Source organism: Pelodiscus sinensis, chromosome 1, assembly GCF_049634645.1.
Source record: "Pelodiscus sinensis isolate JC-2024 chromosome 1, ASM4963464v1, whole genome shotgun sequence".
NCBI lineage: Eukaryota > Metazoa > Chordata > Testudines > Trionychidae > Pelodiscus > Pelodiscus sinensis.
This window is the reverse complement of record NC_134711.1, coordinates 4,824,340-4,839,112: the sequence shown is the minus strand read 5'-3', so window position 1 is coordinate 4,839,112 and position 14,773 is coordinate 4,824,340. Positions and strand designations below refer to the sequence as shown.

Here is a 14,773-nt window from a genome sequence, read left to right as displayed (position 1 = left end):
GCCCCTCTCTCAGGCTATGTCTGCTCCGGGGAGGGAGGGAGGCTTCATTCGCTGGCTGCCTTCACCCAGGCTGAGTTCCCTGTGCTGCGTGTGTTGCAATCTGCCTGTCACTCCCCGGCTCCGTTCCCTGGGGCCGGCGTCCTAGAGGTGCAGCGAATGCGAGTGCCGGTCTCCTTGCTCCACAGGGCGCTCGAGGACTTCCTGGGATCAGTGGCAACAAGGTGAGCTGTGGCTGCCCGGAAAGCCAGAGAGGAGGCAGATCTGAATGCCCAGCCGGTAGCCTCAGGAGGGGCGGGAGCTGCAGTCCAGATGGCTGGAAGCTGGGCCTGACCCCACCCAGCATCCCCACCCGCTTAGGGTGGCCAGATGACTGGGTTTTTACTGGAAAGTCCAGTTGAAAGGGGCCCTGTACAGTGCCCGGTCAGATGTACTGAGCCCCGGTCAGATGTACTGAGCCCCGGTCAAATGTACTGAGCGTGCACCAAAAGTCCAGGTACCAGGTACCGCAGAGGGGGTGGGGAGAAGAGCCAGGAGCCAGGTCATCAGCCCATGCCAGCCCCCCTGCTCAGCCGAGGCCTCCTCCTGCCTGCATCTCCTGGGCAGCAGGCTCCATGTCAGGGGGCTGCAGCCCCTGTCCCAACCCTAGAGCAGAGGGAGCCCATCACATGGGTGCGGAAGGGAAGTGGGAAGGATCAAGCAGCAAGGAAGGGAGAAGTGACAGGCCTCGGGGAGAGGGAGAGGCGGAGCATGGGGCGGGGCCTCAGGTCATTGGGCGGGGCCTCAGGTGGAGGAAGCCTCAGGTGGAGGGAGAGGCGGGGCCGCCAGAGGATTTTCTGTGCGTTGGATTTATGCCGGGCTAACTGGCCAAGAGCCCAGGTTCACAACTGCGTTAACACCCTCTCCAATGTTGCCCTTTTAAATCGTGGGCCCCTCCAGGCAGGGGCTGTGATTTGTCACCTGTCTATGAGGCAGTCTCAGGACCTGGGAATGGTTGGGGCCCAGCCGTTACCGTGACGGTCTCTGCAATGCAAGGGACTGACCCCATTCCCTTCCCACCGGAGGCGACGGAAAAACGCCCGTCAGTTTCAGGGGGCTTTGCCTCAGGGCCTGGCGTTGTGGGGAGGAAAGTGCAGCTGTGTCTTTGAAGCAACCCCACCTGTTCCTTTCCGTTGTGCAGGGGGAGATCGGCTTCGGCGGCGCAGGTCCCAGAGGGCCCCGCGGGCTGCCCGGGCCCAGGGTAGGTCGTTGCCTCACCACCCCAGACGGGTTTTCTTGTCTCAGTGTCCACGCTGAACACGTGAACGTGCCACAATCGCTCACCTCAGAAGCCCCCGCAGGCCCTGATCCCGAATATCTAGGAATTTTTACCAAGACCAAATCTGGCCACGCTGAGAGGCTGCTTTCTGCTTTCCACCCCAGAGCCCATAGGAGTCTGGCATGAGGCAAATGCTCCCTCCTGCCATTACCGATCTGCCCCACGGTGATGCTTTCTTGGTGCAAATGAGGCCTCACTGGAATGATGCTGGCTGGTTGGGGCTTTGAGCCACCCAGCCGTGTCCTGTGCAGTTCCTCACGGGTGCAAGTAACACCTCAGTAAGCCCTGGTCTACACTAGGGAGTTACTTCAAAGTAACAAGCAAAGTGTCTCCCACCACAACGGGGTGGATTTGAACCTGGGACCTCTGGAGCTTAGTATAGGAGGGTGGATTTGAACTTGGGATCTCTGGAGCTTAGTGTAGGAGTCTCTACCGCCTGAGCTAAAAGCCAGCTTGCTCTCAGCCCTGGCTGTAGAGGTCTCTGTGGGCTGAGTGCCACTGCATGGGACAGTGAACCACGCTAAGGCTACATCTAGACTGCAGAGCTTTTGCACAAAAACGGCGCAAAAACTCGCAGAGGCTGTGTCTAGACTGGCCAGTTTTTCCGGAAAATCAGCCACTTTTCCGGAAAAACTTGCCAGCTGTCTACACTGGCCGCTTGAATTTCTGCAAAAGCCCTGACTTCCTACTGTAAGAAATCAGTGCTTCTTGCGGAAATACTATGCTGCTCCCGTTCAGGCAAAAGTCCCTTTTGCGAAAGGGCCAGTGTAGACAGCTCAGATTTGTTTTCCGCAAAAAAGCCCCGATCGCAAAAATGGCAATCGGGGCTTTTTTGCAGAAAAGAGCGTCTAGATTGGCACGGACGCTTTTCCACAAAAAGTGCTTTTGCGGAAAAGTGTCCGTGCCAATCTAGACGCTCTGTTCCGAAAATGCTTTTAACGGAAAACTTTTCTGTTAAAAGCATTTCCGGAAAATCATGCCAGTCTAGACACAGCCCAAGTGCGTTTTTGTGCAAGAAAATTTACAGTAAATCAGAAGAAGAGCAGGGTTTTTGCACAATACTTTCTACGAGGAATAAGCCTTTTTGCGCAAAAGCTCTTGTGCAAAAAAGTGTGTGGGGATGGGAAACAGGGTTTTTGGGGGCAAAAACAGCCTATAGAATGAAACACAGGTGTCCTGGCGGCCTATTCTGTGAATGGCAATCAGAGCTTTCTTGCGAGCGCATGTCCATGCAGTCTGGACGCTCTCTTGTGCAAAAGTACATCGCTTTTCCGACGCGCTTTTGCAGTGTGGATGCGCTCTTGTGCAAGATCTTTTCCGCAAAAAGTTTCTTGCGCGAGAAGCCTGCAGTCTAAACGTAGCCTAGGTGTGTGGGTTACACGTCCGTATGATCAAGTCTGTTATTTCGAAATAATAACTCCTGCTTTCCTCGGGGAATAGCGCTTATTTCGAAATCGTTATTCTGAACTAGCAGCCATGTGAACGCTCCAGCACTGCTATTTCAAAATAACGACTCCCCAGAGTCGTTCAAAGTAATTACTCCCCAGTGCTTCTTGGGGCTCTAAGTCCAAGGTAGCGACTTGTTTAGCATATTGAGTAGCGTGTCCATAATAATGGAGCCTGCCTCAGACTAATTTCGAGGCTCCCCCATAGTGGGGACAGGCTATTTCGATTTTGTGATTATTATTTTGAATGTAGTTATAATGCAGCTGGAGCGATATAGGTTGGGCGTAGACCTTGGGCCCAGTCTTAGCTTGCTAGCCCAGGCCTCACTGCTAACATGCCCCATGCTAGCTGGGTTCCAGCGACTCAGGTAGCTCCCTTGCCCTCTGTGAGTTTACTCCCCGTCTACACTGCCATAAACATAGAACCATAGAGCTGGAAGAGACCTCAGAAGGTCATCAAGTCCAGCCCCCTGCTCTAGGCAGGACCAATCCCAAATAAATCAACCCGGCCAGGGCTTTGTCAAGCCAAGACTTAAACACCTCTAGGGATGGAAACTTCACTACCTCCCTAGGTAACCCATTCCAGTGCTTCCCCACCCTCCTAGTGAAATAGTTTTTCCTAATATCCAACCTGGACCTCTCCCACCACAACTTGAGACCATTGCTCCTTGTTCTGCCATGTGTCACTACTGAGAACAGCCTCTCTCCATCCTCTTTGGAACCTCCCTTCAGGAAGTTGAAGTTGAACATGTGGCTGGCCCGCCCGGCCTCCCAGCTCCTTCTGTTCATTTAACATTAATTCAGATGAAACAAAGCAGGAATTCCCCTCTGCCCCGGCATAAAAGGCAGGGAAAGTTTTAACACATGCACAGACATGTCCGTAAAGGGCTGATTATCAAAGGGCCCGATCCTGGCTAGGGGCCTGAGGGTGCTACTGTGGTCTAAACAGTGACCGATAAAAATAAATATCTTATTCGTCAATGTGACTAGCGAGAGCTGAGTTGCTTACGCTGAATAAACCTCCCTCTCCCAAAGTGCAGCCCTGGGGCAGGCCGCCAATCGGCACAGTGGCACTGGTGCTATGTTTAGGGTGGGGGTGCCAAGCTGTACCCCCACCACTCACCGCCCCAGGCTGGGGTCACACCTAGAACTGGTAACTCGCCCAGGCCAGACAGACTGGACGCCATTGACTCTAATGGCTCCTGCTCCGTCCGGTCCAGAGAGTTGGCAACCCAGTCGTAGCTGGGGGTGGCTGCAGAGCCCTGGGCCAGCAGCAGGACCCGGAGCGGCAGCACAGCCTCCAGGGGTGGTGGCCTGGATCCCACAGGCAGCAGGACCTCATAGGCAGCTGGGGCTGGTGGGACCCCAGAGGGGCTTCCTGGAGACAGGACATGGGGCTGGGGGAGTCGTAGCAGGGCCGGCCCCTGGGCATGGGAAAGAAACCAGGTGGAAAACCTGGGGGTGCGGCAGCACCCCTACTTCCCGCACCTGTAAATCCTCGTGCGTAGAGCAAAGCAGGCTGCTGTATACGCTGCTTCCTCTGCACTTTCTATGAATAAACTGACTGTCAAGCGAGACGTTTATACGACCCCACCGGCTGCCAGGAGAGCAGTGCAAACAGGCCCCTGGCAAACGCTGCTGGCTGAGACCGGCAGCCGCTGGGTAAGGCCTAGTGTAAATCTTGCCACGGGTTGTGGGGCGGGGGGACGAGGCCAGGCAGCAGTGAGGAGCTAATTCTGCTTTGAAGGCTCCTGTGTAAATCTGGAGTGAGTCACTGGCTTCTTTGGCCTGGTGTGGGGTTTACACCAGCGTCACCGAGGGGAAAACCCGGTCTGAGGGGCTGTGCCGAGGTCCGTGTGACGCTCCGGCGCTTGCTGTCAGACAGATCTTCCCGGACTTGGCTTGTGAGACCAAGGTACTCGATGAATCAGCCGGCAGGGCTACGGCACTCAGGAAGGTTTAAGAAGGGCGCAAACATGACCAGTAGGCGCTCTGAGCAGGCGAGAGACATGGGGCCTGGGTTATAGATAGGTAGCAGCACGTGGGGGACTTTCATATGAAGGCTACAGTTACACAAATTGGTTCAAGGGTGAGAAAAGGTGACAGGCAAACCGTCCTCCCAATAGACGTAGAGGGGACAGAGCCGTGAGGTGCATTCCAGGCCAATTCTGCGCTGCCTTTTTCACAGGGCTTGGTCTCCCTGAAATTCATGCCACAGAGCATGGCCCTCAGCTTGTCCCCAGAACAACTTGAGAGAAAAGCATCTGACCCCTCCCTGAAACCCCACGAGTTGAGATTGCTTCTCCCTGTCCCCTTTACTCTCCCCAGGCAGGGGCTGTCTGGCCTCCCTTTCCCTATTCACCCACCACCCCCAGGTGGTGACAAACACACTGTGATTTTTGAAGCTCTCCACTTCCAGCAGGGGAGCTGGGTGCTAAAGAAGAGGCCGACGGTGGAGGGTCCAATCCTGCAGGCCCAGAGCCTCCAAGGTATTTAGGCGCCGAAGGACAGTGAGAGTTTGGCGCCTACATACCTTGGAGGATTTGGGCCTCTGTTGGGTTCGGCGGGAGCGCCCTGCCTGGAGGGCTCGCAAGGCGCAGGGTGTCCGTGCGTCCGCGTGTATAGACACAGTCATGACACGACATCTCTTTGCTGACAGGGGGAGGAGGGCATCGCAGGCATCCGGGGCCCCCCCGGCATGATGGTAAGCCAATCAGAACAAAAGAAGGGATGTCGTGGGTCAGACCAGGGGTCCCTCTCGCCCGAGATCCCGTCTTCCCACCGGGCCGGTGCCACAGCTAGCGAGTGATCCGTCCCCTGAAGCGCATGAAGATGGGTTGGGGGCACGAGGCCCAAGGCGGGCTGGCGAGATGCCCTAGATGTTGATGCCGCTGTAGGATGAGGTTTCCATAGCGATGGGCACCCAGTTCCTCCAATGCTAGTGGGAGTTGCGTGAGCAGGTCCCACAGGTGGAGTGGAAACCCCGAGCCACATGACCCAGCCCCCAAGGCGCTCAAATCCCGTATCGGTATCTCAGGTGCATAGACCGCTGTGCCCCATGCATCTGAGGAGGTAGGCGAGAGTCCTTTGGGGGATCCAGCCAAGTGCCGCGATGGGGGGCCCGAATCTCCCCTCCCCTGACATTTGACAGCAGCGCCGTCCTACCGAGTCTCCCCCACGTAGGCAGACCCAGGGGCACGCATTCTGTCCCTAGAACGATCGCTGCTCGTGCTGACGGGCTCTTTCCTGTGTTTGCAGGGTGCGAAAGGCCTGCCCGGCGTGAAAGGCGAACGAGTAAGCAGCGGGCGGCTCAGCTGGGACTTTGCGCAGCGGCTTGGAGGGTCACCTCAGCCGGGCAGACCCCCGGCGGACGCCACGTTTTCCAGCGCCCTGCGCTGGACACGGTTACTCATGACAATAGCCCCGTTTCAGCCAGGCTCCAGCCAGACGATTTTCACTCTCCCTTTGCTCTGGCTTCTGGGCTTAGATTCTTGGGAGAGAACCGTGGGAGCTCCCCAGGCTAAAACATTGCTCTCTAACGCAAACAAGAATAAAAGCAGGGTCAGACCACACACACCTTCATCTGGTCATTGTGTGGTGCAGATGGGGGGCGCCCCCTAGGTGCGAGATGAGGCTAATCACTCTCCGTTGCCTCATGGCGCTGCTGACAATGGTGAAACCGGCGGGTGTTTGTACAGCACTTTGAGAACGGAAGGTGGTTTTCAGGGGCAAAGAATTGAGTGAATTACTCCTCTTGCCTGGCACTGAGGAATCCCAGGACTCTGCATTTTGTGGGATTCTCAGTGCCTGTTTACAGACCTACGGTGAGACAGACACCCCCATATTGCATTCAGAATCCCAATGAAACCCCAAACACAAAGGACAGTGTTGTATAGCAAAGAGGCTTGACCAAGGGATTGTGCATCAGTGTTTGTGGGTTTAGTTCTTGCTGTTCTGCAAGTCACCTAAGTCCTCTGGGCCTCAGTTTCCCCAGCTATAAAATTGGGATAGTGATACTTAAGTTACGTACGACTTTGCGAGATGAAAAATCTCAGAGGAGGAGCCATGTTAATCTGTAACTTTAAACACAAGGAGTGGTCCTGTGGCACCTGAGAGACTAACCAAGATATATAGAATCATGAGCTTCGGTGGGCAAAACCCACTTCCTCAGATGAGTTGGAGTGGAAATAATAAAAACCAAAAGAGAGAGAGAGAACAGCAACTGTTCCTGTCAATTGTAGGACCCATGTTAATGAAGCTAATAAAATGGGCTTAGATGTGTCCATGCATAGCTTTTGATGTGGAAATGCAGGTGTTAATGGCAGGAGAAATTGGCTTTGTAATGTGCCTACCAGTTAATTTCTTTGTTTAAGCCCAGGGTAACTATGTCAAATCTATAGATAAATTCCAGTTCTTCAGACTCTCTCTGTAATTGGTTAGTGAAATTTCTTTATAAAGGAATGGCTACTTTTAAATCCATGATTGAGTGACTAGGTACTTCTTCTGCAGCTATATAGATCTCTTGGTTTCTGTTATTTCCACTCCAATTCATCTGAGGAAATGGATTTTGCCCACGAAAGCTCATGATTCTATATATTTTGGTTAGTCTCTAAGAGGCCACAAGACTACTCATTTTTGTGTGTGATGAGTTAGGGTATGTCTACACTACAGCATTATTTTGAAATACCTAATTTCAAAATAGTTATTTCGAAATATCTTATTTCGAAATAACGTGTCTACACACAAAATGTATTTCAAAATACCTTTTTGCTATTTCGAAATAGCGCGTCTACACTGATTGGACGCTGAATCGCATTTAAGGCCAGATGGAACTGGTTCTGGCAGGCCATCAGGTCAGAAGTTACCTTGTGGCCAGGGCGGCCAGCAGGGCACCCTGGGAAGGGCTGGAGGCCCCCTATTTCGAAATAAGCATCTACACAGCGCTTATTTCAAAATAGCAATTTCGAAATTGGCGCTCTGCCTCGTGGAATGAGGTTTACCAATTTCGAAATAAGCCCTCCGCTATTTTGAATTCACTTTGAAATAGCAGTTGGCTTGTGTAGACGCTAGTAAATTTACTTCGAAATAACGGCTGTTATTTCAAAATAACTTTGCTGTGTAGACATACCCTCAAAGTGATTGAAGATACTCCGCTGAATTGTACTCTGTGAGCATAGGTTGTTCTAGTCACGTATAAGAGCAGTTTATTAACAGATCAGTATGTTGAGTAATGTGCCAATAGTAGAGAAAAAAGCCATTTATTCTCCTTTTTATTCCAGGGTGATCGTGGCCTTCTAGGACTCAAAGGAGAAAGAGTAAGGGACATAAAAACAGTTGATTCTCTGGGGGAGATGGGATATAAGCAGTTGGAAGGGTTTTTAGGGGGTGCTCGTTGGCAGCTAGAGACTTCTCTGAATGTCGTCAATGAGTGGACAAATTAGAGACATACGTGAAAAAAAAAATTTCTTACCAAGTAGAAGCATGAGCAGAGTAATCACTGAGCAGAGGGGCACCTAATCTGAAGCAAGTTCTGGACTTTGAGTCTGAGCTACTTTGTGACCATGGGCCTTTTGCCCCAAAAGACCTGGGTTCAAATCCTGCCTTGGTTCACAGCTGGAAAGCATAGTTTTAGTGGACACAAGTTTGTCACTAGTAAACTTCTGTCTTTCTTTATCAAGGATCCTCTGTTTAGGGGAGCCCGGTTCTCTAGATTAGATATGAGATTGTCAGAGCTGTATGAAAAAGTCTCAACCATTTTCTGCTAGTCCCATGACTGTCTGGAGTCAGTATTATGAGATCTTGCTTACATGAGAATGCAGAAGGAATCCTTCACACACTGCAAAAATGCAGCCACCTCTGAGGTAGAACATGGCAGCTGATTAATGATGCCCAGCTTCATAATAGTTTAGGACAGGAAGTGAAAAATATATCTGGTTTCAGTTTGCACAGCACATCCCAAAACATGTTACAAGCTTAAAATTCATGAGATTAATTATATCAAGTAGCATTAACCCAACACCAAGAAGAGATCTGAAAAGTGCCCCATTGCTTTGGTCCAGAAAGTACCGAATCTTGTCAAGTTTCCTGTTAACTTTCCTACTGGGCGAAATGGCTAGTCAGTAAAGGAAGTTTAGAAAACCTACATGGAAATTCTACTGTTGAGTCAAACGGTATTAAATGATTCAGGCTGATATGTGTCTGAAGAAACTACTTTCAAAGGCGCCCTGCTCTAGTGACAAATCAATTCTTAATCTCTTTCTTGAAGGAACCTGAAAATACTTCCCAGCCTGAAGGAATGTGTAATGCCTTCCCCAAAGGGGGCCTGAATAAAGTATAAGGAGGCGTGCGAGATAAAACAGGAAGGGGGAGATAATTGGGCTGCACTTCTTCCAACTTACAGCTTCCAAACTTTCTAGAACCTGCTTCACCAACCCAGGAGGAACCGTGTGCACCTCTCTCTGTCACGCAGGAACTGAGACTGGATGAGCGGAGGGTCTCTTCTAGCCTTGAAATCTCTCAATCCCAGTCCAGTCTGCTTTTGCACCCTTCAAGACCAGGAAAGAGGAAGAGTGTCTCAAACTGAAAGGGAAGATGACGATGATGAATTTATTATTTGTACTGCAGCAGCACCCAGGCCATGTCCACACTAGGAACTATTTCAAAATTAGTAAATTTGATTTAATAACCCCCGATTTAACAAATTCAAACTAGCGTGTCCACACTACGGGGAAGCCTCGAAATCAGTCCAAGGCAAGCTCCGTTATTGTGGATGCACTACCTCGACTTAGAGCCCCGGGAAGTGCTGGGAGTACTTTGTTCGAATGGGAAGAAATGTTTTGGAATAGCAACACCGAAGCATCCACCCCACCATTATTTTGAAATAACTACTTTGGAATGAGCGTTACTCCTGATGAAAAGCAGGAGTACAGCTTTCGAATTCAGCAGCCTGTTGTTTGGAAATAACAGGCTTGGTCATGTGGATGCTCCGCTTCTAAATTCGACCTAAGGGGGGGTTGTTTCAAATGCAGACCAGGGCTCAGAGATCTCAATTAAGATCAAGGCCTCTTTGTGTTGGGTACTGTGCAAATGGCAAACGATCTCCAGAGAAGGCTAACAAAAAGGATGGAGGGGATACGTTTACCTCTGAAGAAAGACCACGAGATTTAAATATGCAGTGGCGGCTGCTACAGATCGTAGTTAATTAGCGAACAAAGACTGCGTTTGGTGCCCGCTAAAGCTGCATCAAGACAGGGCCCATCAGCCGCAAGCCTGAGAACATGGAAATAAGAGTGTGTACCGTATATTCCGGCGTACAAGACAACTTTTGATGTTAAAAAACATCCCCCAAAAATCGGGGGTCGTCTTGTACGCCGGGTATATATCCCAGGCGCACCTGGGATGCCCCGCCGCCGGCTTCCCCCGAGGCTTTGCAAAGCTGCTGCGGCTTTGCTCCCGGTGCCTCTGGTCTGCTGGGAACCGTCTCCAGCAGACCAGGGACACCGGGAGCAAAGGAGGAGGAGGGGAGCTGGGATATAAGATGAAACCCTATCTTTTAATTAAAAAATTAGGGGGTCGTCTTATACGCCCAGTCGCCCTATACGCCGGAAAATACGGTATGTGTCCCTTTCTGATGTCGCCTTGCCTACTACCCTGTGGAAAACACTCTGCTGCGCTCCAGACAGGTTCTGCTTTCCTCTCCCATAGATACGGACGTCAGTATATACCCAGCGTCGCAATGCAAAACCTCCTAGCACTCCCTCAAGTTTGTATGTCAAGAGACAGCACATCTGACTGTCCCATAGGCCAGGCCTTTGGGAAGTTAGTCGCCCTTAATGCTGCTGTTGTCACCATTCAGTTTAGGGGCTTAACTCGATGTTTGGAAAGCTCCCACTACTACAGTTCAGCCCCCCAGAGCCGGGAAGTTTTTGGGGTGTCAGCACGACTGAAACACGTTCCCTGCAAACTTCAAAGGGCTCCTCCCCTAAAAGCGTTCACACTGGCTCTGCATTTTAGCTCATGCCTGAACCACACTCTGCGGTTTGCCCATCATCCATTGCTGCTTCTCTATCCCCTGACCCCTTCAGCTGCCAACCTTTCCCTGGCCCCCGTCTCTCCAAGGAAGCCACAGTCTTGTGCGCGGCGCTGGGAACCGCTGCTCCAGGAACTCCTGTATTCTAATCCAAGCTCCGCCAAGAATCTTGCAGTAAAGGGCAGGGTGCGCCTCCCTGAGGGCTGGGCTGGGAATTAGCTTTGGCCTGTTCCAGCGCCCTGAGGTCGGTTACGTGCACTGCGCTCCCTCCCTCTCTTCGTGACTCAGGGTATATCTACACTGCAGAGTTCTTCGGAAAAACAGCTGTTTTCTGAAAAAACTTCACTTACGTCCACACCGCAATCATGCTCTTTTGAAAATAAATCAAAAGAACAGAGGGGCTTTTCCAACATCGGTAAACCTCTTTCTACAAGGAAGAAGCCTTTTTCTGAAAGAGCTCTTTTGGAAAACAGCGTGTGTGGACGGGGAAGAGGGAGGGTACGTCTACACTACCCCACTAGTTCGAACTAGCGGGGTAATGTAGGCATACCGCACTTGCAAATGAAGCCCAGGATTTGAATTTCCCGGGCTTCATTTGCATAAGCGGGGAGCCGCCATTTTTAAAACCCCGCTGGTTCGAACCCCGTGCAGCGTTGCTACACAGGGCTCAAACTAGGTAGTTCGGACTAGGATTCCTACTCCGAACTACCGGTACACATCACGGTACACATCACGGCTTACATGCGAGAGAGTGTCCATTCAGTGTGGACACTATCTTTCGAAAAACAGATGGCTTTTTCGATGCGTGTTGGCAGTGTGGATGCTGTCTTTCAGAAGATCTCTTCTGGAAAATCTTCTTCGGAAAGAAGCCTGCAATCTAGATGTGGCCCCGAAGTGCTTGCTCTTTGTGATTCAGGCCTCCCGGCCGGCTACAATACAGTCCCCTTTCTGGGGTATCCAAGTCCTGCCGGACAAGCCACTTCAGACCATCTTCCATCCCCCTTCTGGGCCTTGTGCCACCTCCCAGTGGCTAGTAGGGGAACCGGGCCTGCAGCCGACTCCGGGTTCCGACCCAGGGACTAGCAATCCACATCTGCTCACTCTCGGTGCCTGTGCTGTTTCCCTGAGCTCTTTCCTACCCCACCTCTCTAGCTCTGGGTTTCCATGGGAACCTCCTCTGCTCCCCGTGGCTACTTCCCTGTGTTCTTTGGCCAGACCCCTTAGTCTGGGGCAGGATTCCAAGGTTTGCTCTCCCCTTGGACAGCTTCCTTTTCCCTGATCCCTTTCCCTCTGGAGAATGGCTGCACCCCCCAGCCCCACTCTCACTTCCTGGCTGTATAACGCTGTCCCGGCTCCTCCCTATCAGGCCTTATCAAGCCCTGGCTCCCCCACACCCCATCACCCCTTCCCAACAACTCCATCTCGCTGACGGGATAGCACGTGCAGAGCCGCGAGGCGTAACCGCCGCGGTTTGTCCCAGTGCCGCGTCGGGGAGAGCGCGTGTGAACTGCCACTATATTCCATCCTTCACGTGACGCGTCCATCGCCGCAGCTCCTGCCAGCTGAGCCCCGGCATGAACCTAGGTCTCCTGCTTTGCCACGTGCGGCTCTTGCCCAGCGTGTGGCATCTGTAGTGTTGCTCAGGGGCTGGGTGGATATTTTCATACCTTTATTCTTGCTGGGTACGTTGTCCAGTGTGTTGTCTACGGAGCCATTTGCAGCAAAGGTCATTGTGCCCAGCGGGGCATGTAATTCTGCCTCATTGTGTGTGTGTGTCTAATGTTATCACCTGTCTGCTTCACAGGGTGACCCCGTTACTATTTTTGGACCTCAAGGCTATAAAGGCAACAAAGGAGATCCGGTGAGTTGTAATCTTTATCTTTTAAAGCATGCCTGCCGCTCAGCATTCATTCTCTCGTCCGCAGTGTGGCTCTCTTAGGGTATGTCTACACTACCCCGCTAGTTCGAACTAGCAGGGTAATGTAGGCATACCGCACTTGCAAATGAAGCCCGGGATTTGAATTTCCCGGGCTTCATTTGCATAAGCGGGGAGCCGCCATTTTTAAAACCCCGCTGGTTCGAACCCCGTGCAGTGCGGCTACACGGGGCACGAACTAGGTAGTTCGAACTAGGAGAGTAGTGTAGACGGTATGTCTACACTACATGGCTCCATCAATGGACCCATGTAGATTTGTTTACTGGGCATAGGGAAATGAAGTGGCAATTTAAATAATCGCTGCTTCATTTAAATTTAAATGGCTGCCATGCTGTGCCAATCAGCTGTTTGTAGGCTCCACGCACCAGTCTGGATGCTCCATGGTCGACATCAAAGGCATTTGTCGACCTCCCTGGTAAACCTCAACCCAGGTGGGAGAGGTCCAGGTTGGATATTAGGAAAAACTATTTCACTAGGAAGGTGGTGAAGCACTGGAATGGGTTACCTAGGGAAGTAGTGGAGTCTCCATCCCTAGAGGTGTTTAAGTCTCGGCTTGACAAAGCCCTGGCTGGGTTGATTGAGTTGGGATTGGTCCTGCCTAGAGCAGGGGGCTCGACTTGATGACCTTCTGAGGTCTCTTCCAGTTCTATGGTTCCATGATTCCAGACTAGCGCGCTGAGCCAACAAACAGCTGATCAGCACAGCGTGGCAGCCATTTAAATTTAAATGAAGCATTTTCATTTTCCTATGCTGGGTAGCCTAATCTACATGCCTCTGGCGACAGAGGTGTGTAGTCTAGACATACCCTTAGAGTGCGTCTACACAGCAGTGTAAGCCCAGGATTCAAACTCATAGTCAACCCTAACCCCCCCTCGCATCTGCTGTCACATGCTAACCCAGGGCTCGCACCCAGGATCCACAGGCATAGAGGGGCCAAGCCCGAGTCACGCTGGGCACGAGGGTTCAAGCCCTATTGCTCTGTAGTATGGACGCAGCTGCACTGGACTCGTGCTTTGAGAGTCTGAGGTCCGACAATCCCCCGCTGGCTGACTTCCTTTGGCTGGTGGACAGTCGAAGTTTTCCCACCCTGCACCACGAGCAAATGGCTAGAATGGCCACAATCGGGGAGTGTTAGGAAGTTTGGGATTCGGATGGCAGGACTCAGGTCCGCTGTGTAGATGCTGGAGCCCAGGTTGGGAGCCAGAGTTCAACAGTTCCTTCCCTGGGTTTACAACGGAGTGCAGACACCCAAACCCTCGGTTAACAAACCCAGCTCTGCTAGCACGAGTTCTACCAACCTGAATTTACATTGCAGTGAAACAGACCTTACTACGAGTGACAGGGCTTAATTAGTTATTTGAAATATTTTTACTCCACCTCTCTATTTAAAATAGTCAAGGCGGCGTACAGCATTTTCAAAACACAATAACTAAGTATATATATATAAAGTAAAATACAGGACCCCAAGGGGGGAAGGGACATAAAACTTGCTAACACACACACACACACACATTTTCAAAACACAATAAATAAATATATATATAAAGTAAAATACAGGACCTCAAGGGGGGGACGACATAAAACCTGCTATAAAACACACGCACATGCACGCGCACACACACACACACACACACACACAAAACCTGCTAAAACACACACACACACACATACACACACACACACACACACACACACACAAGCCCGGGTAAAAGAGGTGGCCGTGGCCTGGCACCGAAACAGGAGAGAGAATTCCATAGCCGAGGGGCAAAGGCCGAGAAGGCCCCATCCCGCATAGATGTGAATCGTATCTCCGTAAGTGGAGGAACACGAAGCAGAGCCTCCCCAGCCGACCTCAGTCCCCGTGCGGGGTCGTATAGGAGGAGATGGTCCTTCAAATACCTCAGTCCCAACCCATTCAGGGCTCTGTAAGTCCTAACCAAGACCTTGAACTGTGCCCGGAAACATACTGGAAGCCAGTGCAGCTGCCGGAGCACCAGCTTAAGGCTACCAGGGTCACCAGATCTGCTTTGACCTCCTGGTTATCACAG

The 14,773-nt window shown here is 51.6% G+C and overlaps 1 protein-coding gene across 24 annotated transcripts in view; it reads left to right on the top strand.

The window, feature by feature from the left end:
• Window positions 1–14,773, top strand: part of LOC102464061 (uncharacterized) — a 274,304-nt gene that overhangs the window by 180,734 nt on the left and 78,797 nt on the right. For all 24 annotated transcript variants that reach the window (XR_012902993.1, XM_075925546.1, XM_075925539.1 and 21 more), the window contains 6 exons: window positions 186–221; window positions 1,178–1,237; window positions 5,420–5,464; window positions 6,019–6,054; window positions 8,040–8,075; window positions 12,594–12,650. Coding sequence is in view for 23 of the 24 variants with exons in the window: in XM_075925546.1 (XP_075781661.1) it covers window positions 186–221; window positions 1,178–1,237; window positions 5,420–5,464; window positions 6,019–6,054; window positions 8,040–8,075; window positions 12,594–12,650 (270 nt within the window). In the remaining variant the exon portion in view is untranslated. The remainder of the gene's footprint in view (window positions 1–185; window positions 222–1,177; window positions 1,238–5,419; window positions 5,465–6,018; window positions 6,055–8,039; window positions 8,076–12,593; window positions 12,651–14,773) is intronic.